The sequence below is a fragment of the Crocodylus siamensis genome, chromosome 12 (assembly GCF_052110815.1).
Source record: "Crocodylus siamensis isolate JL-2025a chromosome 12, ASM5211081v1, whole genome shotgun sequence".
Lineage (NCBI taxonomy): Eukaryota > Metazoa > Chordata > Crocodylia > Crocodylidae > Crocodylus > Crocodylus siamensis.
Window position 1 is genome coordinate 40,409,922 of NC_143406.1, and position 27,076 is coordinate 40,436,997.

Consider the following 27,076-nt stretch of genomic DNA (forward strand, 5'->3'; position numbering starts at 1 on the left):
TCCTATGATTTGTTTAAGCACATTGCTTCTTTTTTTTTTTTTTAATGCTTTAAATTACAGGGCAGAGGGGGGCAGAGTGGGGAACATAAACCAAAAACGTCTAGAAAATTATGCATAGGTATACCATTTTTATTTTAATACATCTCATTAGTTTGCATCCCACTAGGAGAAAGACCATAATGTTTGTGTTCTGCTTACTGTTACACCAGTCTTCTATACGTGTTATCGGTAAATGTAGTCCAAGAGATAATAAAAAGCTAGGCAAAGAGTAAAAAGAAAGCTTAATAATCACTTTATGGTGTAAAAAAAATCCACTTAAGGCTCCCCAGAAGGTTTGTTGTTGTTGTTGTTGTTGTTGTTGTTCTTTTTTCTTATTTTTGTATAGACTTTAAAACACTACCAAGCAAGGATGTATTGTTTCTATAGTGTTTGCGTGGCATTTGATCACTTGATACATTCCTGCTTTTGTGTGTGTGTGTGCCTGAAGTCCATCAGTGTCCATCCATCTTCATCAAGAAAGCAGGCACATTTCTTGACATAAAGCACCGTTGACTGCTCTGACAGAAATCCACTATTCACTGAGATTTTTGTCATTTATTTGAGTACTTTTGGTATCCTCCATTCATTCAACTGTCTTTTTTTCTTTAGTTGTTCCTTGACTTTTCTCTTTTTTTTCCCGTTTTTTAGATAGGGAAGCTTCCTATTGTTTCACAGAGTGCTACAATACTTGCTTTGATGTCACATTAAACAAATGTACATTGTCTCTTTGTTCTCATTAAGTGTCCTTTAGAGCCAGTTTTTTTTTTCCACATGGGAGAACAAATAAAGTATACAGTCAATAAAGCACCATACATAGTAGGTTCAGGAATGTAACAAACCATGTACATCCATGTCCCAGAGAGAAGTTTGTTTGTTTTTCTAGCTTATTTTCACCTTACATCTGCAGGAGAGAAAAAAGATACAATAACTCCATGGTTAGAATCCAAGGGCCTATCCTCCAAGTAGATGTCTTCAAAAAAAAAACTATTCTGCATGAAGAGTCACTAACCTGGGACAAGAAGCTCTAAATGCTGTTTTGATTGAGTTTACATGCTCACTTTTAAAGATGAATTTTACAAAATCTGTGCTTCTATCATACTACTCCCAATAAATACCTGTTAATCTGAAACAGGATATCAAGTTTAGCATTCTTTAAAAATGATACATTGGTATAAATGAAATCGGACATTGGGAGTTCAAGTGCAAAAAAAAATAAAAAGTGTAAAAGTGTTTCAATTAAATTCATCATCGCCCAGCAGTTAGGTACATTTACTGCAAAATCCAAATAATTCCCACTCAAAACATGAGAATCCGCTGCAAATGCTGTGGTTCATATGGCTTCCAGTATTTTAGAAAGGCAAAAGTCTGCATTCAATTTGGGAATTTTACAGCTGACATCACACTTTGCCGCTGTTGATCAAAGAATTTCAACCAAGCTTTAAAGTAAGAGCGGTTTTTTGTTCCGCACTGTGCACGTCATGAGTTTTGACGATATCCTGCTCTTGAGTCATTGTGATCATACATCCCTGGGAAGCCATCAGACCAATAAAGGTTCTTAGCTCTTTGGTACAAATAGTACAGGGCCTCATCACAAAAAACCGGGTGTCTTCCTGGGTTTTACTAAAGCAAGCAGCGATTCAGAACATTTCAGCACATGTATAATCAGGCCCAGTTCATGCCCCCAAAAAAGGTCGATGATCATGCATGTAATTAGATTTATCATACATATACTCAATGTTTTCACAACCGACTGCTTGGAACGCAAACCGTTTGCAACCTGACAATTCATTCATGCATTATTATGTGATGCTTTGAACCCAGGAATCAATAATAATGAAACAAAAGCAAAGGAAATGCAACTTGAGATTTTGGAAGTTTAGGCATTAGCACCCTCGGAAAAAAAAAGTAAAACAAAAAGCAAGAAAAGGAAGGAGCTCAAGAATGTAAGATGCTTATGGTGATGTGTAGCTTAAAGGGAAAATACCAGCAGGTAGAATTATTAAAGCCAATCATATCTAATCTCTTTGCAGCCTTGAGGTAGCAAGTGTCAAGATTTGGAATAGTGATTAAGTTGAAGTGATGGTATTTGATTAAGTTTTCCATTACTTGTGCTATTAGGGTGTTCAGCATATAGGTCCTACCTGATTATCAAATAGTTCCAGTAGTTTTTAGGTTGGTTTTAACTTTTTTCGTTTCCGTTTTTTACCTGTTTCCCTAGGCCTTCCTGTTAACATAAGGGCAGGGCTGGTAAAAAGCCCTAAGGTAATGCATTTTGTTGAAAACTGAAGTAATAAAAACTCAAGATGTTTATCTTTCAAAGCAAACTCATTATCCTTTGCATTAAAGGTATAACATTATAGCTGCTGATTTTGCAATGCTGTTTATCAAGGTTTAGATAGTAATTAGACAAAAACAAGCAACCAGTAATCCAAGATGGCCTTATAAGAGATTCGGCTATAACTACTGTTACAAGTGTGTCTTCAATATTGGCTCTTGACCCCTGCTTTTCCCATTGCCACCCTCTTGCTAATGCAAATGTTATTTTGCCTACAACTGTGGACGTAAGTAAATGATTTCTTCTGTTGTGACTATTCCCATCAGGAAGCTGGTTTTGAACTGTTCTCCCAGGGGGGTTTTTTCATACATGCAAAAAAAAAAATGCTGTAAACTTAAAATTTCACCTGCTTTGTCTCTGCCCAAGACGAACATTTGGGAAAACTGAATTTGATCAGATATGAGTTTCAGGTATGGGACATTAAACAATTTGCAAACCAGGGAAGATGCTGAGTTTTTATGTATGGATTAACAAGCAAAACAAACACATACAGCCTGGTTTATAAATTGCAGTTTAATGGGAACAGTTCCTAGTTTCTCTGCTTGTAGAGGATCATTTATAGGACCAGACACTTTCCCAGGGTTTCAGCAGCTTTGTGCCTATGGGGCAGCACAGGACACCAGAATCTGCCCTTATTTGCTGAGCTGTGTCTGCCACCACCATAGAGAAGCTTGCAGATGGCATGAAACAGCATTTCCAGCCCTGGTCAAGGGGGCGCCTGCACTCCCCTAGTTCTGAAAGTGGCAGGGTCCCTCGTGAGCTCACATAAGTTAAATCAAAACTCCTAGGCTACTCAAAGTTATCAGGGAGGGGATGCGACCTGGGCAGCTTGCATTGTAACCAGCTTCCTGAATACCTCTCACCCCTTGCGTTTAGCATATTTTAGCACAGGAGAGAATCCAGACAGTTTTTTATAAAAACCACACAGACAGCAAGTATTCTTCCCATGAAACCTTTTCCTATACCTAATGAAGCAGCTTTACGTTCAACGTGATGACTTAACAACAATCTCTGGAGCATATATAAAAGTGGGTACAGAAATGGCAGCAGAGTTAATGCTGTTGTCGGATTTCAAAATGCCTTTCTTTCGAACATACAAATTCTTTCTAAATAAAATTTTTGGTCACTTCAAACATGGCCTTCCCCCAAGGGAAATAAATTCCCAGGCTACCTTCCTCCATAAAGTCCAAAGTCACTTTTGGATAGAACTGATAGAAGTTACCAAAAAGCTACGCGGTGAAACCTTCCAGTTAGGCAAGGTTTCTACGTTATGCACCGTACGACTCCTTTAGAGGGCACACTAAGAAAACTGCTGCAGTTTAACCTTTTAATTCAAAATCTTTTATCCAATACATATCCTAGTTTAATTCCATACCTTCAATACACAGAGGAGTGTCAACTCAATAGGAGTTTTCTCTTTGAGTTCAATGAGTGTACATTTTGACCTACATTCTTTTACAGGCACAAGGGACAAGTATAAGTTTTCATCTGAAAAAAAAGCATACATGCATAAAAATAAAAGGAAGACATACCAGTTTCTTCTTCTCGATAATCTGAATTAGAATTTGATGATGTACAGGTGCATTCCATATGCTCTTCTAACCTCACCAGAACTTCTTTTAATTTTGGCTTTTTTCTAACATATTCCACTTTTGCCACCTATGAAAAATGATAGTGTATATTCTATTAACACATAACAGGATTGAAGATACACAGCTGAACATAGGTATTTTAATGCAGTCAGTCTCACTGAGATCTATAACAGACATTTTTAATCTTAGTAGAGAATTACCTATTTTAGTGCACAGAAAGTATCCTTTTCAATGAGTTTAGCAATTTTAAACAGACTAGGGTATCCCCGCCCCCCAAGAGGCAGAAGTACAACATCTCTGATACTGACTTCTCTCTCAGTTTGAAGTCACAAGCAATTCAGGGTTTTTCTAAGGCAAGGTACATTTTTCTGTACAGATCCAGACATCTCCCCATATTCTGAATTATCCGCTTCTAATATATTTCTCTCTCCACCACATTTTACTGATGCTGCATTGATTACCAACTGATTTGAAGACCAACACAAACAGTGATGTTGAAATCACCAGCAAATAATCAGAAATCTGAGGAAACAAATAGCTCCACAAATGGAAGCTGTTTTGAAACCCAAGATGTGAATGACATCTCAGTAAGGGACAGTCTTGATCCCAGAGAATTCCTGGAGTAACCTGGGACAACCTTCAAATGAACGAGAGCTCACTTAAATTTAAAGGACAATCCCCTACTTGGGGGGCAGTCATAAAGGAGATCAAAAGCTTTTAAAAAGTCTCTGTTGATATGATACCCACCACACTCAAAAAAGAGTCCCTGTCTAACAGGGAGCTAGCATCTGTGCAGAATGCATGTAATTTTACTAGTATTTGCACCGAAGGTCCAGACTGGTCTAGGTTTGAGTGAGCTATTGTGGTTAACCAGAGTTTAAGCCGATTGTGACAGAGTTTGGCTGGCTAGTATAGACCGTGACAGAATACCAACTAAGCAATGTTTTGATGTGAACTGGCATCAGTCACGTTGACAAACCCAACCTTCCTAGCACCCCACACAGCTACAGCTGAATTAACTCTAAGTGGAACTAAGATGAACAGGGCCGCTCTGGTTTGCACGTCTAATTTGCAATGATGTGACATCAAGTACTCCATTTGACAGTTGGGGGTTGTGTGGGTTGTCACATAAAACTGCGTAATTCTGATATTGCATTGCAGCGCACTCCGCTCCGACACACGCTGAATTACACGCTTACCTGCCTAACGATACTGGTCCCAATTTTTTGCCTATTATCTGCATTAGAACAAACTCTGGTTTTCTGCATATTGGCTAAGGGCATGCATGACTTCAGCGCACAGGAGCTCTGGACCCCGCCTACTTCGTGATGCAACTGTACTCTGCTTAACTGCATAACCGGTGAAACCGACTAGAAGCCGTCAATTGCAAGGCCTGCGCAACCCTGAACTGACTAGGTCCTGTCAATTTCAAGACAGCCATTAAAGGAACATGGCCCTCGGGGGAACAATGTAACAGCCCTTCATGTAATGCAAAACGCATGGAGCATGCTGTAGCTGTAGCTGTGGAGCATGGTTTATGATGAGTGAATACTCCCAGTAAATGCATAGTCTTTTCTCAGACCCAAGGTCTCACTGTATCTTACACAAAATAAAAAAAAGGAGTGTCTCTGGGTCAGTGGCACCTTGCACAATTAACATTATTGTGGGGTGCTGATATCTCACTGTCAGCCAAGCTCTTTAACAACATCACAGATGCGGTTGTTCAAAATTACCACAGTATTTACAGTCTGCACCAGACTCTTCTAGTAATGGTGTGCTGATGTCCTAATTGGGTTTCTAACACACCTACTAGCCTTGACATTGAGAAACCAGTCCTTCCAAACTACAAAAGCGTTCTTAAAAATGAACATGATGATTGAAGAAAGTTACATTTCCCAAGTCCCAGAAGCCTGGCTTCAGCTTTCTGAGGACACACTACCAGTGGCATCTGAATGAATGTGGCAGGAGCAAGATTAGTCCTGGCACCATTAAAGTCAATGGGACTTTTGCCATTGACTTCAAGGGAGCCAAGATTTCAAACTTACATTTCAGTCACTGTCTCTTTTGTCAACAAGACCTGGAGCCTATTTTGATTTGCTCAGTAAACAAAAGTTCTGCAGAGACAGATGCAGTAGCTAAAATATCCATATTAAAGACATTTTCCAAGGCTGTCAGACTTCCATACAGATTTAGAGCTGGCTGCAACATGTAAAAATACTTTTACTGAAAGGTCAACCATGGGTCAAAGCAATATGCTTCAAAATCTTCTATCAGAGTCTAACTCCACCAAGGCTTTGAATGCAAAGATTTGAAAATGTATGGTACATTTGAGTCATCCAGCATCAAAGGATGACTAATCCTCACAATTTACAATAACAAACAGTGATTAGGTTCTCCATAACCAGAGACACAGAAAGAGACCCAGCAATCACGAAAGAGCTTTGATATCTGCCATGCTTATTCCAATTGTTGGAATTAACTGGCAGCATTGAAAATTACATGCAACCAGAATAAACTATAATCAAACTCTTTTTTAGTCCTTCCCTGATCTTTTTTTCCTCCAAAAAGACATAACTATATATACACCCCTTCCACTATTGACTTTATATTACATGCACTGAAGAATATAAGTGGAGATATTTAAAGACTAGGAACATAGGAAAGCAGGGCTGCAAGGGATCTCATGAGCCTGTTCCAGTGCTTGACCACCTTCATACTCACAAAGTTGTTCTTAATCTCCAACCTAAATTTCCTGTGCTGATGTCTGAGACCACTGCCCCTGGATCTGTCTCCTACAGCCACAGAAAAAAGCCCATCTCTTTCCTCTCTCTAATTGCCCTTCAGGTACTTGAAGACTTATCAAATGCCCCCTCGGTCTTCTCTTCTACAGCCTAAATAATCGAGCTTTTTCAGCCTTTCCTCACAAATCTGGCTTCCCAGGTCTCTCATCATTTCTGTTGCTTTCCACTGGATTCTTTCCAACCTGTCCACATCTGTTTTTATGGACACACTACTCCAGGTGAGGCCCCACCAGTCCTGAGCACAGCAGAAGACTCAGTTCTTTTGATTTATAAGAGACACTTCTATTAATGCAACACAGTAACCTGTTGGGGGGTTTTTGTGCAAGAACACATTGCTGACCCATATTCAGCTTATGGTCCACTATAATAGATGATAACCTACTTCACTGACCATTCACAATGTGAGGCTTTCACTGAAGTACATCTGTAAATTTAAACAGACCCCTCACTTCATTCCCTCTTCCTGCCTCAGGCAATACCAGTTACAAGAATGAAGATTAATAAGATGCTGTAAACATTCATTTTTGCAAGTTAAAGCAACGCAGAATACAATTAAATTGCAAAGCCTGTGTCATCTCATAACACCTGCTGCCACCATGGGATCTATAATTAATGCTAACTCAAACTGATAAAGGCTCAGCGCCAGATTTGCAGCTGGTGTAAATTGACAGCCATGCCAACATAAGAGAATATGGCCCTAGATTAGCATCTTTTGGCTTCATATTTTCATCATTTCCTCCATCCCCCTCATCCTGCCATGGTGTTTAACATTCTCCTTGGAGCAACAAGTTAATCACATACTATTGCGCACTACCCAGTGTTTTGAAGTGGTTAGCCATAAGCAAACCACTCATTCCACATGATCCCCTTTAACCTTTGTTCAGTGCAACAAAAACCAAGAGCCTTGATAAAAAAAATTAAAAAAAATCAAGGAAATATTATTTTATCTAAGGGGGAGATCACTTCTATTTGTGCCTTTGAAAATCTATCCATGGTATAATAAACCACATCCTATGACTTGGGGTACAGTGTTTCTGTCCCTATGATCTTTGATCACACACCTGTTGTATCAATGGGTGCTGTGTAGCAGTTATAAATATTTGGTCTGGTGGAAACATACGTGTGATATTGCCAGGCCCAAGATGAAGGAAGTGCTTTAGGTTATTCAGAAGTATTACTAATGAATGGCAGTAATGGCTTTTCTGCACAGAGTCTGAGCTTGGAAACCCTGAAAGCATGTGAGCATAAAAATAACATTAATTCTGGTCAGAAACTTACAGGAAAGTCCCCATCATGGAAGACCACTTTTATACCAATTGCATGTAGGCATGAAAAACTCAGAGCTTGCCCAAATTAGGATGTGGATTAGAAATGGAACGACTAAACCAGGCATCTCTGCTCCACTTCAAAATACATTAGCAATGGAGGAAAGGAATGAGGCTCTGGACTTTGGCAACCCTAAAGGACGCAATTATGAGGTGAAGATAAAAAGACAAGATGGGGTATAAAACTGGGATCTTTATAGACAAGAAGTCACCTGGGATCAAACTACAGCGGAGGCAAAGTGTGTTTGCCTACAACAGCTAAAAAACTCCATGGCACATGAATTCCCTGATGGGATGAAGGCAAAGAAAGATACAGAACAGGATAGAAGATGGCCAGGAGAGAACACCAGGGAGAAGGGAAGTAATAGATAAAAGGAGTTACTACAAGATGCAATGCATGCAAAGAAGATGGAAGTGTGCATTCATTCCCTTCATTGCTCATAAAAGCTATTTACATTGACCATTTTCTGATTTGTAGAAGGGCTAGTCAATATGTTGGGGAGGGAGTGTGCTTAAATCAGAAAAACGGCCTCTTCAAAAAAGAAACAAGTCATTAAAAAATCTTTGCATTTTTCTGATTTTTCAAAAATTTTTTAAGACTTGTTCAGCCGATTTTTTTGTAAAACAGTTACCAAAATAGCTTGTTTGCTAACATGATAATCTAGTAATTTTAGGGAACGGAAATAAAATGTTATAACCATTCTGTAAGTGATACAATTTCACCAAAAATGAAAGATGCAAGTCTCTCTCAAACACCAAAAACTGGAAAGCATGGTTTTTTTATATCATGAATTTTACCTGGATTGGTGCAAATTTTCAGACCCACGTGCGTATTGCTTTGTTCTACTATCCCAGCAGTGTTCCTTATCTTGGAGGGGACAAGGATGCATCGCTTTCTTATAAGCGTATAAAAATAAACATAGTTCTTACTGCCCATCCACTACCTTGTGATGTGTTGGAAACAATGAGACTATGAAAAAGGGAATCAGTAACCTGGTTGTACTCAAGCTCTTGCTACATTTAACACTTACTAAAGAAAAAATCAGAGAACTTCACTCAGCCCCAAACAGCAATCCAAGTAAAAGGTATGGCTATGGATGATTAATTATTATGCAATTTAATTTCATTTGCTTTGGCCCTGTAAAGGAGGCTATAGGTCAGGTGTGGTCATGACAAAGGATCCTGGGAAATGTAGTCCCCTGGGGGATCCTGGGACTTGCATGCTGCTGGGAATGATGGGAAGGCATCCCAGGGCATATAAGGAGCAGCCTTAAGCAAGCAGAAGCTAGAAAACAGATGGGGTGAATGGGAGGGGGTTGCTGCTGCAGCAAGAGGAGCAAAGAAACAGGCCTGGAAGGGTTTGTGGTTAAGAAGTTAGGAGGAAGCCTAAAGAAATGCAGGAAGGAACCCAGGGAAGTAACAAGCACGTGAAGGGAAAGACCTAGAGCAGTGACTGGAAACCAGGGTGCCGTGCATTGTTAGCCCTGAGGTGTGCAAACGCGATTCACAGAATAAACTCAGAGATTTCAAATAGGAATCTACAGTGTTAAAAATATTTTGACTTGTTGTGCCCTTTCTGAGCTCTTTACAACTCAGAAGAATAGCTCTATTATTTTTCTGTAGTCAAAACATGAGTGACAACTAAGAGCAGGCATTTTCTCGACATCAGGAGGAGAGCCTGCAGCCTAACTGCTGATGTGGAGAACTGAGTAGTGCTGAGTGTTTGTAGCTCCTGTGCTTGCTTAAGATACGTGTGCTGAGGTGTCCAGAAGGACAAACCATGGACCAGGGAAGGAGTCATTGAGGAAGTGAAACTAAGGCAGGGATAATGAAATGATAAAAACCTGTGAGTCAGCAAGAAGTGTTTTTGTGGGTGGGTATGAACATACCGGTGTCCCTAGGCAGTGACATGTTCCCCTAAGTAGTACTTAGCAGTCCAGGTAAAATGTTCATAATTCATACAGAGGAGCCACTGTAACATGGTGTGGGGAAAGCAAGATACAGAAACCAAGTGAGGTCTTCAGGTGTGGATGTGTCGAGTTACTGCTGTAGGGACTAAGCAGCGATAGACTCTTGTAGGTGCCCGAGACAGAGCGGTGAGAGCGGCTGTCATTGTGATGGGCCTAGTTTTATCTGGGCTCTGAGAAACCCCCTTCAGGTGTTAGCCCTTTTGCCTTGACCTTCCCGGTGTGACCTTCTCCAGTGTCTCCATTTGCAGGCTGGACCCTGAGCTCGGCTGTGTTTGCCCAGTGTGTCTGAGTTTGGGTACCTGCGATCCTTCTCCTTGGGGTTCCCGTAGTCGGACAGCCATTCTTTAACAGGAGGAAAAGAGGATTTCAAAACCATTGCCTCTGTCTGTCCCTCTTACCCACAGGCTTATCACTCCTTCACTATAACCCAGGAAGGCCTGATGTCCTTCAGACATCTCATCAAGTCCTGGTGCCCCAGTCTGGTTTCCTCCAAACAACTGCCTTGGTGCTTTCCATCTGCCTTCATATCTCTGAGAAGTAGCTTATCCTTGGGCTACTCTTTCCCTTCCTGCCTGTTTTTGGGGGGGTTTTTTCATGCCTCCCTATTAAATGAAAACTGAATGTTTTTGGAGTAAACATCCTGATCAATGCAGTGTTTAGAAATCACAACAGAGCAGTCTCATGCCCATCTCGGATATGACGAGTGGAGCGGGATCGTGGAAAAGTAAGTGGAACGATGCTACTATTGTTCCACAGCGTGAAAAGGAGGGTTGTTTTTCCTGATGTCCCTGGCACTAAGATCAGCTGCTTAGGGTTGGCTCTGCAGATAGGACTTCCTCTATAATGTTCACCAGATCCGTTCTCGTAGCTAGGAGGACACAGCCTGAGTGGGGGAATGACCAGGTGCTTCTCATGACTATTATTAACTACATTAGCAATAGTCAGGAGAAGCAATTGCAATCAAAGGGATACATCAGGTCCATGATATGCAAGATGGAGAGAGCATTTAACATATTTCTGGGATTAGGGTAAAACTAATGGGACCTCTCATCTTTACCAGTTCCAGAGGTACCAGACACAGTCAAGGGAAATACTGCCACAGACAAACCACAGCCCCACACCGCTCCTCAGGCACAGCTCGGGAAGATGAGCTGCTTTGCCACAGGGATCCCCCAAGACCCTATTCCATTCGCGCTGTGGACTGAGCAATTGGCTTTTGCCTTCTGGCTTAGAGTTTGCAACCTAAAAATGACACATGGATTTGATAGCAAAAACCTGCCAACCTTTCAAGTCCGAGTCAATGACTGGGTTCTTCCATATTGTGGTATAACGGTATAAGTACGGGCCATAAGACCACGAGCGTCACCAGCGAAGGGAACTTTCAAGCAACCATTTCATTTGAATCAAAGACAAGTTATTTTATGCTAGGTACAAATAGACTGTTTGCTGAAAGCAGCTTGCTTTATAATCTGGGATTATAAAACATTCATAGACATTAGGGCTGAAAGGGACCTTGTAAGATCATCGGGTCCAGCCGCCTGCCCCAGGGGCAGGAAGACAGCAGGGGTCAAAGGACCCCAGCAAGATAAACATCCAGATGTTTCTTAAAAGTGTCCAGAGTAGGTGCTTGCACCACCTCTGGAGGGAGTCTATTCCAGACCTTGGGGGCTCGCACAGTAAAGAAGTTTTTCCTTATGTCCAGTCTAAAATGGCCTTCCAGCAGTTCATGACCCTTGGACCTTGTCATCCCATGGGGCGCTCTAGTGAACAGGCATTCCCCACGATCCTGATGCACACCCCAGATGTATTTATAGGCTGCCACCACGTCCCCCCGAGCCCTCGCTTCCCCAGGCTGAAGAGTCCCATGGCTCTCAGCCTGTCTTCATAAGGCCTCTTCTCCTGCCCTCTGATCATGCGCGTAGCTCTCCCCCGGACTCTTTCCAGGGGACATGTGTCCAGCGTAGGTGTTCTGTTGTCATACAGGCAACAGTGCTTCTCACACCCTTTCTCTCCCTGACCTGCCTCTTACAGGGCCCTGTGTAGTGGTGCCGTGGTAAACTTGCTACCCTCCACAGCAGGGGTTCAAGACCCTGGTCTGGCTTGGTTGTGTCCCCTTCCCTAATCTGCCTGTTAGAGAAGGAACTTACCATGGTCTTTCATCAAACCCAGACTAAAGGGCCATATGGCAAATATTAAAGCCATCAGCTGCAGGAGCACCCCAAGTGCAATAGGAGCCTGCATCACCTTTTTGAGAAGGCGCAGCTTATGCCCTGCTATACTGATGCTGTGCAAGGTCAACTGGTTCATACAAGGGTGGACAAAGGTCATAGCACCCAATTAGCCCCCTAGCTAGCATCACCAGAAGCACTGGCTAAGAGCTCCAGCTCAGCCCTGCTGCCTGGTGCACTTGTGATCTGATCCGAGGCTCGCTGGAGTTTGCAGGAGTCTTTCCATTGGGTTCAACAGTCTTTGCATCGAGATCAAGAGGAAAGGGATGTCCCTGACCCTGTACCCACCTGCACTGCGGCTACATTAGGTCCTCCACATTCTACTGCTAACTTTTGATATTTGGGTAAGATATCACGGTGTCCGCGGCGGCCCCCAGGGGTGTCCAGAACCATCCTCTGCTTTGCCTTGTTAGATGACATGCCTGCAAACCCACTGCCTGACTTTTCTGGGCAGACATGTTGGCAGTGTGAATAGGCTATGCTATGATCTCACCACCCTGTAAATTAAAAGAGGGTGGGCGGGGGGGAAGCCTTTTCAATGTTAATCAAAAGAGAGCTTTTATATAGTCTGACATGATGGAAAAACCAAGAGCACTCCAATGCATTCCAGGAATATCCCAGACGGCCCCTCAGACCAATTCCTCCTACCTTTCCTGTGACCCTCACACTGGGCTTGCTCAAGCATCACACACACACATGCACACACGCACACAAAGTCATTCAGCTCTCAATGTGTTCTTGCCAAAAGGCTCATAAAACAATTAATTATATCAAAGGCTACAAGAGGATCTGACTCTGAAGGAAATAAATATGGATTTTGTTCAAGGATCTCTGGTGTGATGGCAGGGTCAGCCTGCAACCTCTACAATAAGCATCCTGTTCCTGTTTGACCTCTTGTCCTTTCTATTTAATTACTGTCCGGAGCAGGGGAACTGTCTTGAAGTTTTCTGAACCACTGGCCGATGGGCGTATCTGTCACTGGCACTTACGCAGCCCTAGAAATCAACTTCTCAGATGATCGTCTTTATAGTTTGCATGCTAATAAATGAGTGCAAGTCCAAAAAGGCCACTGCTGTACCACTGAATGAGATGCCAAGTTACATGGGGGCAGCAAGACGGGTAACATCCGACAGTAACACGAAAACATCCTAACAGAAGCATCAAATTCTGCCACTGGCTTAAGATCCTATGCAAGAGGAGAGTGGCTGTAGCAAATGCCACTCAACTTCTTCCGCACCCTGTATATTGGAAAGGCAAAAGACAAGAGCCAGGCTGTGGTGTAGACAAGCTACTTGGAGTGCTCATCAGGCAGCACACTTCTTTGTTGAGCATTTGCATTTACATTACTATCCCTTTGCACCAAATTAATGCATTAGCGGAAGAATCTGAGCCTACAAAGCTAGTGGAAGCAGGACTAGGCCCACAGATCATAGCACTGGGCTTGCTAGTGGTGGTGTTTTACTCCTGGTTCAGGAGGTAGTTTCATTTTAGGCCACTATTTTAAATGACTTACATTGATCACTGGGCTGACAACCAGCTGGAGAAATTTAACAGCCCCATGTTTTTCTTTTTCTAACTTAATTATGTCTGCAACCTGTTTCAGGATCCACAAGTGAATAGCATGCAAGTGTAATCGGGTAATTATTTTTGGAAAAGCTGAGAAAATCTCTTCAGATATCTGCCATCTTATCAGAGCCGGAAGGGTTTTTCAGCCATTAAGAAAATAAATAAAACTGCCCACATTTTTGGGTGTGTTCAGATACCTTTTAACTGGCACAGACATCACACTTTGCATTTGGAAGGCATGTCGGTTAAATAAATGAGTCTGCAGCACCTCTTAAGACTCCTCAGCAAGATACAGTGCCTGCTACAGTCCGTTCATTTTACTGGGCAAATTCACTTAGAAGGATGTTTATTAAAAATAGAAGTCAACTTTAATATTTGCAAGAAATGGGGCCAACAGGTTAATAATGGGGCCAATAAATGGGATTCTGTTGTCCCTTATACTGGTGCAAATCTACTGACTTAATCAGGTCCCCTGCTTTACACCGATATGAAAGCAACATGCCTATAATAAATACTTCATGAAATATTTAATGGAAAACTGTGGCAACGAGAAAAGCATTTTGCCTAATGAGTTAGAGCATGATGCCCTCGAGTCTCTTGCCCCCAGAGATAAGATCATTTGAAACACATTTTTTTCAGCTCAAAAGTGTTATGTTGTCACATATAAAAGCCCCAGTTTTAAGCTGCATAATATTAATTAAGGAAATAATATTCTGTACAGTGGATTGTACAATCCCATGCCCCTTGAGTCGGCCTCTCTTCTGAAATGCTAGTTCTGTGCTGTGACAGATCCTGGGAAAGCTCCAATGAGAACTATTTTTGCTAAGATTTTTTTTTTTTTTTGGTTAAAAACCACCCAAAAACAAAATGGTGTCCACGACAATCAACTCTACAAGCAATATTTTCTGTTAAACAGATATGAAGAAAAGTATCTGCTAATAGCAGAGGAGAACATATTGGATTGACTGTCTGAAGCACCAATCTTCTTACAGCAAGAGATGCCCTCTGCACCTGTGCAGTCACCATGTCCTCACCTTGACACTTCTGTGATGTATCCGTGATGGCTGGCATTTCACACTGCTGGTGTTGCAACAGCCAGTGCAACGTTTCACCTCCACGCATGGTGGCCATATCAGGAAATTGGCAGAGGTGGGATCAATCTGACTCCGAGGTATCTCGTATATAACAGTTCTTGTTTTGCAGACAGCAGGGATGGCTTCCTCTACAAACACAAGAATTCACACCTCCAGGTGAACAGCTGCTCTCGCTTTAGAGCACAGATACTTTTGCTATGAACATATGAGAATGCATCCCAACCAGGTGGCCTGCTTTAATGATCAACCTTGGTGCTGGGCTTGGGGAGGCTGCCACCATTGACTTCCTATCATACTGAGCACGTTACCCCAGGGTAAAGCCTGAGCGGCTCTACACAACCAGACCACGAAATAGGGACCTACCGGCTCAAGTTCCCATGCAGTTCAGAGCATCCGCAATTAAATGGAAAGTCTTGGCTATTAAAAAGTGGCAGTAGGCAAGGGCAGTCTGAAACCTTCCCATTGCTGTACCAGTTCCCGAGCAATAGGGATTGGTCTGTTTTGCAGAATCTGGGCCGTAACCGGCATGTATACATCATGCAACCGCACACAAATTGTCTCTATGACTTCTATGATAAACCTGATTTATGAAGCAATCTTTCAGTCCCGCGGCTTCAGCTCCAGTAACTGCCAAAAGTTAAGATACCTCCTTTGTCCATCATCACAAGTGTCATCGTTTCTCAATAAAGCTGATGAACCGGTACACAAGTGGATGTGAACAAACCATTGGAAAAGTAAGAGCTAACCAGCTACTCCGTTCTGTGTTCAGCTAAGTTCGTCATTCTGCCAGATCTCAATCTACAGCGGCTAACTACTTCCTGAGAAAGGAGAAGTGCTGAGAGACAAGTGTACATTTCAGACTCTCCCGGGCTCAGAGTCTCAGCTCTATCTATTTGCTGTGCACTGAGCAATGGGCTGCACAACAGCACACTAAAAGCCTCGTTGCAGTTCACTAGCTACTCTCTGAAGAGTCTAGGTGTCTCTTGCACCCTGGGGAGCGCAAAGGTAGGACTTCTTGAGAAGTGAGATTCTCAACTGCAGGACAAGAGGGTCCAGGAAGAAAATATTTTGTTTCTTTCATGGCAGTCCCTACTGGGCAATCTGGGCAGCAAGACGTTCTCTGAAGGCAGCATGGTTTTTTACCCTTCTATTGAAGAAGCTATAACAGTTGGGGTCTGGTGAGGAAGGGAAGGAGTCAATGCTTGTACCTCTTCACTATCTTCAGGAGAAGTCTAAGGCAAAGGAAAGGTAGCTTGCTTTGAACCTGTAGCTTGAAAGCCTAGAATCCCATCTGCAGTTGGCTTGATTTTGGACACGTTCCATTTTGGTGAGCAAGACACTTCCAAACATCTCTGTAGAGTGGGTGGGTATGACAACAACGGAGGATTTTTCTTCTTGGTCTCCAACGTTGCTGTTAGCCTATGATAATAGAGGGCCTGATACTGCAAGGTATTTGGCAATTCCTACAAGCTGTTGAGCACACTCAGTTCCCATTGACTTTTAATGTGAAGAATCCAGCACCTTGCGGAAACGGGTGCCAAGTGCAGCAGACTGTTTCTAAACCACTGTTCTCTAGAGGCAGTCAGGGCGACAGGTGCGCGTGCCAATTTGCACTGCAAATCCAGGTGGACAGCATGTACTGTGCTATATATTGCATGTGGTCTCAGTCTAGAGTTAAAGTATGCTGACTCCAAATTACCTACAGCACATAAGAATATGTAGAGTTTCACAGATAACTAGAACAGTCAAGCAAGTTGAATCTAATCAGATGCAACAAGAGCTGTTTGCATAAAAATTCCATTTTCAAGGGAATTAACACCTGTTTCACTTTCCCTCTGTAAATTAGCATAGATTCCACTTGACATGCAGGTTTCTGTTTTGACTCCATCATTATTAGGGGAAAAGAATGCCTTGTAAACATGCCTGGCCCTCTATGTGGCAATGGAAATTAATGTCAAAGCACTTTGCTCTCTCGATCTTTTGGATAAACTGTTTTTGAAATAAAAAGTCAAGCTGTTTCCTTTTTCTAGAGCTTCTGTACTGAAAACTCCACCAACTGTTGTTGTTTTTTTTTCTAAAGCCAGTTGCTGTAGTTGTTCCCGACACTATGAATTATACATTGAACGTTGCCACATTTGCTAATAAGGGTCTGGCTTCTAACATGTCACAACTGGAAGGTGAATGTAAACCATTTATTCATGCATGTCTCTCTAGGATGGATTACCAACCAGAAAGTGATTCAGATGCAACAAGTGATGAGGTCAATAGAAAAAGCAGAAACTATACACGGTCTTTTCCTTTGGATATATTAGTTTTTCACAACAGTGCCCTACATGACTGACCGAAGGAGCCCCCATTATCCGGGTCTATAAGGACAACTAGCATGTTCTTACCGATACTTCTTTTTCTGCGAACAGGTACAGGGCGATTCTCTTGCGCATGTTTTGCTGCGTGAACGCTATGAGACCTCAAATTTGTTTCTGAAACTTCGTCATATCCTACAGCGGGGAACAAAATATTAAATCTTAACTGTGCCGTCAGTACGACAGTCTCTTTTATTCTGCTCCACAAACGTGAGGATAACGCTGTGTCATACACACACTCTGAACCAACTCCTGCCTTTAATTACAATCCCATTAACTCATGCCAATAGAGCTGCCAAGACATACGTCAGGGCAGAATTTCATATGCAATTTTGCTTATGAAGCAACATAATCTTATATTCAAACCTTCATTTTATTGAAAAAAGTAAATCTTGTACGTTGCATGGGAAAGCTGACCCTGAAGCGAAACAGTTGCATTGTTCTTATGAAAGGCCTCAAAAACTTTTTCAAGCTGAAGGTCAGTGTAGAAATAAGAACAACATTTCAGTTCAGCTACACAGATAAATGTTTGCTTAAAAGTTACTCCTAGAGCCCTGGCAGAATATGCCACTGTACGTCTACAATGCTGACTGCACCGCCATAAGCCCCATAGTAAAATTACCACGTCTATAAACACGCTCTTGTCTGGCTTACGGGAAAGTGCATGGGCTAAGCTGAGAACAAACAGTAACTAGCCTGAGTTTCCTTTTAGTCTCTGCTGCAGAACAAATCCCTAGTGAAGTATCCTAACCTTTGGAGGGGCATCTGAAGCTACTGCAGACTCTGGGACTGCATCCAGGCTTGTCTTGTTCCCTAAATAAGCCTACCACATGGGTTCAAGGGCCATGAGAAAAAGCATAGATGGAAAACTTGGCATTTCGTTTATCATAAAAAAACACGAGAACGCCTGCTCTGCTGTTTGGTTTTGTTAAGCGAATCACTCCCGGTCAGGTCACATGCAGCGGGCTTTGGAAAGCTCTCTTGAGCACACACTGCAAGTGGGGGGGGCGGGAAGGCATAAACAAAATACAGACTGAAAGGGAACTAGATCCCAACACTTCAAAGCTCAGCTCCCAGCGCTCCACTTCTTGCAGTGCCCTCTGTGTCGTAACGGGATGTTTTATAGATTTTTACGGATGGCTCCCAGGAAAAATGCAACGTGCATAAATATGCCGAAGCATGGCACAGGCAAATCGGCTGCACTTTCTGCTTGCTAAGAGTATGCAACGGTCTGCCATCTCCCACGGGTCTGCAGTCCTTTCTGCTTCCGCGTTTCGGGATGCATCCAGACGACAGTGGGACCTGTTTAACACTTGGCTATGTGAGCAGTTACGACTCGCACACGGCTGCTCTACAAATAAACCAACTCCCTCCCCGCCCGTCTGAGGAATCACACTCAGCTCAGCACCTGCCTGCCACTTCGGGTGCAGGGCGAGACAGAAACCCAGAGGCCAGGTGCTGACTTAGAAGAACCACATGCTCTTGGGGATGTAATTTCCCACCTGCCTTGCCCTTTTAAATGGCATTGCCTTTAAAAGCAGAAAAAAGATTCTGCAGATAGTCCAAATGCAACCTCCAATGCACATTTCACTATAGCCAATCCTGCCTGTTTTCTGAATCAGGGGGACAGGTCCTTGCCTGCTGTTCTCAGCCTTGGAGTCTGTCTGTCTGTCTAGGAATTTGTGTCCCCTATCTAAGCACCTTGCAATACTGAATGGATTTTATCCTCGCAACACTCCTTCCCAGTGAAAAAATCCTAACCTCGTTTTATAGACAGGAAACTGGCGGATTGGGTAAAGGAAGTGACTGACCCCAAATGACCTCAGATGTTGGGACTAAGCTAGGAATTCGGCTTGGGTCGCCTGACTCCCACTCTGGTGCCACCAGGCCATCCCTCCCAGCCTAAGTCAATTAGGTTAAGCTGATTTTCAGCACCCCCCCTGCCTGTCAGTGGACCCTCAAGAGCTCTGCAGAATCCAACCCTTATCGCCGATCTCCCTTGCAGAGCCTTAGTCTGTGCTACTCCTCTTGACTTCAAGCAATACACTGGTTTTCAAAGAAAGCGACACAAACTTTGCTCAGGCCAAGAGCTTGAGTGCAGGTACGCCTGCTTACCTGCAAACCGTGTCTGTAAGGCTGCAAAACTGATAATCTGAGCCTCACTTCTTGGTGGGGGGCAGCTGCCTGGGCTGAAAAGAGCAATCAGTCCTGATACCCTGAGTCACAGGAGCTGATTGATGGTGAATTGGCTACCTAAGCAAAACCCCCACAGAAGATAACTGATTTCAGGTTCTATGAAGGAAGTAAGATTGAGGAAAGTAACCTGATACTGAATTAACAAGGAGCAATGGTCTTAAGCTGCAGCAAGAGAAGTTTAGATTTGATATTAGGAAAAAACTCCCATGAGGAGGGTGGTGGAGCACTGGAACAGGTTACCCAGAGAGGTGGTGGACTCTCCATCCGTGGAGGTTGTTAAGACCCAGCTAGACAACACTTTGGTGGGATGATCTAGTTGGGGCTGGTCCTGCTTGGAGCAGGGGGTTGGACTACATGTGACCTCCTGAGGTCCCTTCCCACCCCAGTTTTCTGTGATTCTGCCACCCATCTCTTTAAACCAGGTGCATGAATGACACATGCCCCCGGAGGCTGGGGAGGCACAGTGACCGCCCACAAGTGGTGATGGCGAGCACTGACCAGCAATCAGCGACCACCCACAAACGTCACCGGCAGTGGCCAGAGGCAATTGGTGACTACCCACAAATGCCGCCAGTGAGCGGTGACCGCCCGCAGGCACCACCGGCACATCTCCTGGGGGTGCACCGCCAATCTCAGGGGGTGCACGTGCACCCCCTACGCATTGCCAATGACCAGGTGCTTGAGACTCCTTTAGCCTTACTGCAGCATCATGTTCTAAGCAAAACAGGCCAGGACCAAGGTGCCACTTGCAAGAAAAGTGCAGGGCTCCACGCTTTAAGGATGTTGGGAAGACAGAGTGTCCAGAGGTAGGCAAGAGCAATGATAAAGCGGGGGCAGGCAAGTCAAATGAAGGAAGGTTGAGGGAACTAAGTATGTTTGGCTTGGAGGAAAAGGTGATTAAGGGGAGACATGACCACAGTCTGCAAATATCCGAAAGCTTTCCATAGACAGGGAGGACACTTTCTGTCCTGCTGCAGAGGGCTGAATGAGAAGCAGTGGCTTTAAACTGTGGCCAAGCAGATTTCAATCAGATATCAGGGAAAACGTCCCTGCTGCTAGAACAGTGAGGCAGCGGAACAGCCTGCCCCGAGAAGCTGTGCTGTCTCCTTCGCTGGAGGTGTCTAAAAAGGCTGGATGAGCCTGGGCCACGGATGATTTGGAAGCAGTATTCCTGCATTCGTCCGGGGTTGAGCCAAAAGACCACCGAGCTGCCTTTGGTGTACTGAGACAGATCACAGAGAATCATGAGACGGGCAGGCCATTATTTCACTAGCCCCTGACCTATCGGATGCGATGCCATAAGAGTTGCTAAGAAGAGAATCGCCATGTTTCTCTGTCCTCCTAGGAGAAGGGACTGTAACATAAGCTCCAAAAAAAAAAAAGCACTATGAAACGTGGGTATAAGTTCCGTCAATGACTCAACATCATCAGTGTCTTTTCATAGGCATGTGTGTATTGTAAGATCACTTTTGCAGTGCTGCAAGCACTTGGCCCCATCCTGTATCCATTTCGGAACTTGGAACTTATTCCTTTGCCCGCTGAAGCCAATGGAAAAATTCTCAGCCCTTTACACAGGATGCTGGATCAAGCCCTGAAATCAATAGGAGCTTTGTCTGCAAAGGACTCACAGAATCTGACCCCAACTAGTCTTGAGTCCTTATTTATAACCAGAGGAAAAGATTTTTGACTGATTCAATGGAGAAAACAATGGTGCTTTAACAATCAGGAAAAAAAGAATCCTCCTGTTTGTTAAAGCAGTATGGAAACTAACACTGGATCTGCCAAAAGGTCTCCCAAACCAATGATGTCAGAAATTAAGACTATTTTCCCACTAGATATTAACCAACGGGGTAGAATTGAGGCTCTCCAAAAGAGGCAGTGCCCTCGACTCTCGGGACAGTCAGGTGGAGTTAATGGGTTCCACCACCTTACGGGGTCACTCCCTATGAGCAAACAAAGTTTTACAGGGAAAGGAACGATTCTCGGTTTATTGATGCTGAAAAAATGTGTGTCACTAAGTGACTGCTGAGGGCGCTGTGCTGAGCAAAATGAAGGCAGCTTTCTTCTTGGAGCTGGGATAGGTCATTTAATTAAAAAAAAAAATGTCTTCATGGCAGCTGATCAAGTAATTTCTCTTTAATCTTTTATGCCCTGATGCACTGACAACATTTCGATGATGGGTAGAAAAACTCTAGCAATTAGCCTTGGTCAGTCCATTAATGTGGCTGAAATAGTTCTTTTTGTCCAACTGGCATCCTTCCATGGAGGTCAGGGAGTAGCTCGCATACAACTCACAGAGCTCCTATGACACTGCCAATATGCGATTGCTGCTCTCCTAAAAAAAACTAGATGGAAAGTATCCTCAAAGAAAGACTACTGTTAGCTAGTTCTAACATTACTATGACATCATCTTCCCATGCAGTTGTTGCTCAGGAGGTACAGTCCCAAACATATGCGCTATATACTTCCATTCTGCCAACTGGGTGCCATTTTGATGTATATCCCAGACGTAGAGGTCCAAAATCCTGGGTATCCTGAACAGTTTACGAAATCCCCAATGCCTCTCTCTTTTCAGGAGTCGAAAATAGTATGCAATAGCCATTACAGTCTCTCTTACAAATCAGACAAGCTCAAGGCAACGTCAATCTGTTTGATCATTTTTCTAGCCAATGCAAAATGCTTGTAATATTCAGACTCAGAGATCAATGGCATTACATTTGAAAGCTTGGACCAACTGAAGATTTGAAATAGCACTGTGCAAGAGGTCCTTTTACCTATGTGTAACTGAGAAGAACAGCATTATAAAACTTTCTCAAGCCACATTTCTCGCATCATTTGGGGGGAAAAGGAAAAGAGCAAAATACAGAGGGCCGCATGTCAAAAGCCCACCTGCTTCGCTGCTTCCAGGTGGCCTAACAGAAGGTAACGCTTGCACCCTCATCCATTTTTAATTTGGGACATTATCCAAAGGCCAGTGAAGTCAACAGGAGAGTTTAGTGGATTAGCTTGTTTGTGTTTGAATGACCCAACACATCTGGAAAGAGCAGGAGTTGTGTTATTTTGCAATATACTGTGTATATTGCAAAGCTGCTTCTGCTGGTTCATAGGCAAAGGCTATTCAATTCACAAGTCTAAAGTGCTCCTCGTGGCGGCAGGACCAGAATGGCTTGGTTGGTGCTTTTGCTCCAAGTAAAACACACGCTGGCACGCATGTGCACAGGGAAGCAGCAGCCTTTCCAGTACAGGGGAAAGACTGTGCGATCGGGAGTCTCACTGTAGTCCAAGCAGCAGCAGGAGACAAGTCGAATATGTGATGAAGTGAACTCTACCTCCCACGGGACGGAAGGGAGGGGAAAATGCGGAGAGCAAGACCCGCTCCGCTAGCCAAGGAAATCTGAAAGGCAGCAAAAAGGAATTGCCTCTGTTTCAATGATTCATTCTCTTCACTGTTAGTAGTGAAGTCGTGGACTTTGAGTGCTAGAGCTGTTTACTTCCTGGGATCATGCCGGCTTTATATCTTAAATAGGTAAGGTCAGTCTTTTCTCTTTCACGCTGTGAAACTCCACTCAGATCCAATGGATTTATACCATTGCAACTTACAGGCCTGATCCTGTATCTGGCAGCACTCCTATTGCCCTCACTAGTTTGATTTTTGAGTAGGGAGTGCAGGATTGTGCTCTAAAAGAAGCAGCTTGGCCTGGATTTTCTCTATTGAATAAATTGATAAGCATCATGTTGGATGCTGGTTTTCTTTAAGTAATACACCAGATGGTCTGGGGGTGTGGTTTCTAATTTTATGAAGGGGGTTATCCATCATCCTTGCACTACAATATAGAGTCAAAATCTGTCAGGATGCAGGAGCTGCCCACCCCGACTTAACGAGACTTGGTTTGAAAGCATGTATATTTGCTTTGCTGCCAGCGACACACAGAAATCGGCTGCTCCTCCCTTTGCTTCCCACCAATTCTGCCCCACTTCTCAGGAAAAGCAGAGATTTGCTGCATGAATGATCCTACAAACTCTTGCTCGGAAGAGTAATCCACGGTACTTGAGTTCCCCCACTGAGTTTACGAGCCCTACTCACTCAGGAAAGGACTGGCACGAACATGCACTACAATGAGAAGTAGTAAAAACAACAAAAAATGGAAACGGTCTTGTACAAATCCGTTAAAACTGCAGTTGTCACCTAACAGATGCACTGCACTGCAAGAAAGGTAATCCTCCGCTTTCTGAAATATTTTCTTTGCAGCACTAGCTATCAGATATCTGATTTTTTTTCCTCTAGCTCGAGCTAATCTTACAATTCACTAAACAGGCCCAAGCCTTTACTGCCAAAGGAGACTAGCTGAATCCAGTTTTTTAATTGATTGTAGGTTTTTCTATATGGCAATAAGAAGTCAGGGGAGTACGGATTACTTCAGAAAGTAGAGCTTGCCAGACTGATATATTTAAACATAAATCGAGATAGTCAATGACTATGTTCCCAGTAGGGATCAATATTGGAACGACTACTTAGAAGAGGGCTTTGCAAGGACTACTCGCATAAGGAACATGGCAAGACTGGACCTTTCCACTGTTTTTTTAATTCTATAAAATAATCATTTTTCGCTTGCAGATTTTAAAGGACATTTGTTTCCTGCTTCTCTGCTTCCTTACTTCTGTTGCAGTAAAGGGGCAGAATGAAATAACGGTTTACCTCGTGGCAAATAGCAAACATGAACAAAATTCAGTTCGTTTCCTACAGTAATCTTCTCTGATCTGCCACCTTCTCTAATTTATTCAGCTGGCACACCATTACTTGTCAGTTTGCCTCTAGACATGGAACCGTGTGAACTTTTGCTTTCGTCGTAAGTGGTATTTGAAAATGAAGTGCTCGTTTGTTATGCTGAAGTATCCGGACATACTATATTCTGGGAGGTAAAAATACTGCCTCAAAGATACCGGAAATAGAGAACAGGGAAAATTCACCCGCCCTTATTTCCCCAGCAGCCAACATACAAATTTCGTGGGCCCTGGTGCACGTGCACGGTACAGACTGCAGTTTAGAGCAGGCTAATATGCATTACGCACATTCAATTCAGGGTTTTGTCCCTGCCTGAAAGCTTCCTTAATCCCAACTTCTGTTTCTAAAAGTATCAACCCAATGCAAATCAAGCTAGTAATTAGTAAGGAGCCTTTATGGCAAAGTACCCTGAAAGAGAGGAGCGGCTGAATTTTCACTGTAACGAGACACCAGTTACAACCTAATTACGTAAAAATTAAGAGCTCTCTCAGTAAGCTACGGTCCCCATACATGCCTGTTCACTAAAACTTCATCTAAAAAGACGGCAAGCGAGTCAATCAAGACTTGGTAGCACTGGCTGATAGTGATTTAAACAGCACATATTTCAGGGGGGGAAAAAATGCATAGCATAAGATCATATTTTTGTAAAGGAGATGCCCCATACCACTGTGAGCAAGTCTCCTTGCTTTTTCGCACAAAAGACACGGCTCTCCCAGAGATGCTGTTTCCTGCTTCCACAGACTAACAGAAGGGACCCTCAAAAGCAGAGGGCAGCAACCCAACCTTAAATGACAACCAGTCGCTGCTGCCATGATGCTGAGATCTTTATACCGCGGGGTAGCGCACTGGTGAAGCGCAGGTTCTCCCTCCATTGCTTTGCATGCTTAACCAGGCAGAAAATAACCTTGTGCTATTTTCCTTTGAATAAGGGCGGTATTTGTCGAGGGTAAGCACCCGAGGAAGGGTCCTGGTTAAGATCAGCGTGGACAGTTTATTTTCCTTTGAATAAACCCCAGGTCTTGGAAGAGACATGACTTCATTCATAAACATTGTTTCAAATATCTCAAATGCCTCCAGGACAGTAGTTCAGAGGGAGCCAGGCCCGGGGAAGAGCAACAAGAAAGGTTGGGGAAATTCTTCTGTGCTGGGAAATGAAGAGGGCTGGAGCTAGAAAGGTCAGGGAGTTAAAACTCAGAGACCATCTGCTCCCCCCTGAGCCTGAGCTTGTCTGGAGGGTGCTGGGGGGGGCACCCTGCTCGGGGCTAGATCCCGCAGCCCCGGCGACACGTGCGGAGCGGCGCGGCGCGGCCCCGGGTGCCAGCCGCGGTACCAGGCGAGGAAGGAAGGAAAGAGAATAATTTACCTACGGAATCAATCTCCAGGAGGCGCTGCAAGTCGCGGATGCTGTGGATCTCGCTGTGCGCCAGCCTCTCGATGAGCTCCTGGGGGATCTCAGCCTCCTTCAAACAGACCAGACACCCCGTCACGGTCCCGGGCCAGCACCTGCGGAGCCCCGGCCCCGCACGCCCGCCGCCCGCCCCGGAGTAAATGCACGCCCCCCCCGGCGGCACGTACCTCCGAGAAGGCGACGGCCAGGTAGGCACACCCGAGCAGCAAGGCGCCCGCCCAGGTCCTCATCGCGCGGCGGCGGCGGCGGCTCCAGCCGCGGCGGGGCTCAGCACCATGCCTCGGCGCCCGGGCGGCTGCGTTTGTACGGTCCCTAGTGCGGGCTGGTCCCGCCGCGTGCGGGCGGCGCCCGGGGGCAGCCCATCACCTGCGCGGCCGCCGGCGGCGAGACCTTCCGGGGGGGCCGGAGCCAGGCGGCCGCGTCTCCACCGCGCACCGGGCTGGGGGGGGTTGCTCCGGAGTGGAGTGGGAAATAATCCCGAGGAGGGGAATATAGCGGCGCCTCCCCCTGCGCCTCCCCCCGGCACGCCCGCCCGCCCTCCCCCGCGCGGCCGGCGCTCCCGGCCCGCCGCAAGCTGCGCGCCGCGCCGCGTCGCGGGGGGCTGGCTTCTTCCTGCGGCAGCGCGGGGCGGGAGCGGGAGCGGGAGCGGCCGCCGGGCCCGGCACCTCTGCGGCACGGCCGGGGGGGCGTCTGCGCAGATCAGGCCGCGACCTGAAGGCATCCACCTTGCCTCGCCGGCGGGGCACCGGGCATCGCCATGATCTGGGCGAGTCCCGGCCGGCCCGGGGGGGCGGGCACACACGCAGCCCAGGGCCGTCTCGGGCGGGGGGAGCGCTTGGTTTTTCTCTTTCCAACAAGTGCGATGGCGAGGTCCCGGGCACGAGGTGCGGCCGCCGCCTCCCCTCCAGACAAAGCGCCTCAATCGCGGGAGCGAAAGCAGCCAGCTCCGCGGCAAATCCGGGGGCATTTAAGTGGATTAACTGCGATAACACAAGCGAGGAGGGAGAACTCTCCTGCGGGGAGGACAATAGCCTGTAAATGCACAGCCAGGGAGCCTTAGCCTTTCATCTCCCAGCCCCGCATTTCAAAGGGGAAGGCTTGCGAGAAGCCCCGAAGGGCTTCACGAGCTCCCGGCTCGGGCAGGCGTCGGGGAAACAACCTGCGCTTTAATGGGCGCTTTGCAGTTGCAGCGAAGTTTCCCAGCGAAAGGCAGAGCGGGTTACTGCTCTCTCCCCTGTCACGCAGGCCTGCAGGGTGGTCTGGGGGAAGAGGGGAAGGAGCTGCAACGACCGGGGCTTTGAAGAGACCGGAGTGGAAGCCCCCGGGCAGGGTGCCCCGCTCCGAAGGGCCGCAGCTGCTGGCCGGGCAGAGGCGGG

General features: G+C 45.0%; 1 protein-coding gene and 1 long non-coding RNA gene across 9 annotated transcripts in view; one reads left to right on the forward strand and one right to left on the reverse strand.

Moving 5' to 3' along the window:
- Nucleotides 1–26,932, reverse strand: PDGFA (platelet derived growth factor subunit A). 5 transcript variants are annotated; one of them, XM_090024736.1, is made up of 8 exons: nucleotides 25,868–26,550; nucleotides 25,656–25,752; nucleotides 17,344–17,448; nucleotides 14,891–15,078; nucleotides 3,907–4,033; nucleotides 2,181–2,263; nucleotides 1,049–1,162; nucleotides 1–940 (listed from the first exon to the last, which is right to left on the reverse strand). In XM_090024736.1, the coding sequence occupies exons 1-6, from the start codon at nucleotides 25,928–25,930 to the stop codon at nucleotides 2,208–2,210; spliced, it is 636 nt and encodes a 211-aa protein (XP_089880862.1). In that variant the 5' UTR covers nucleotides 25,931–26,550; the 3' UTR covers nucleotides 1–940; nucleotides 1,049–1,162; nucleotides 2,181–2,207. The 5 variants fall into 5 exon arrangements, with proteins under 5 accessions (XP_089880862.1, XP_089880864.1, XP_089880863.1 ...); XM_090024738.1 differs by lacking the exon at nucleotides 2,181–2,263 and having other exon boundaries at nucleotides 25,868–26,488; XM_090024737.1 differs by lacking the exons at nucleotides 1,049–1,162; nucleotides 2,181–2,263 and having other exon boundaries at nucleotides 25,868–26,472.
- Nucleotides 17,455–27,076, forward strand: part of LOC149854984 (uncharacterized) — a 50,075-nt gene continuing 40,453 nt past the window's right edge. For 2 of the 4 annotated variants that reach the window (XR_016438798.1, XR_016438799.1), the window contains exon 1: nucleotides 17,455–23,035. This is a non-coding gene — a long non-coding RNA (uncharacterized LOC149854984). Of the gene's footprint in view, nucleotides 23,036–25,748; nucleotides 25,889–27,076 lie in introns of those variants that run through there. The other 2 variants (XR_016438796.1, XR_016438797.1) reach the window with 2 other exon arrangements.

What these genes read in the sequence shown, in the direction of transcription:
- PDGFA (XM_090024734.1), bottom strand. Translation starts at nt 26,667, where the DNA reads ATGCCCCCGGATTTGCCGCGGAGCTGGCTGCTTTCGCTCCCGCGATTG.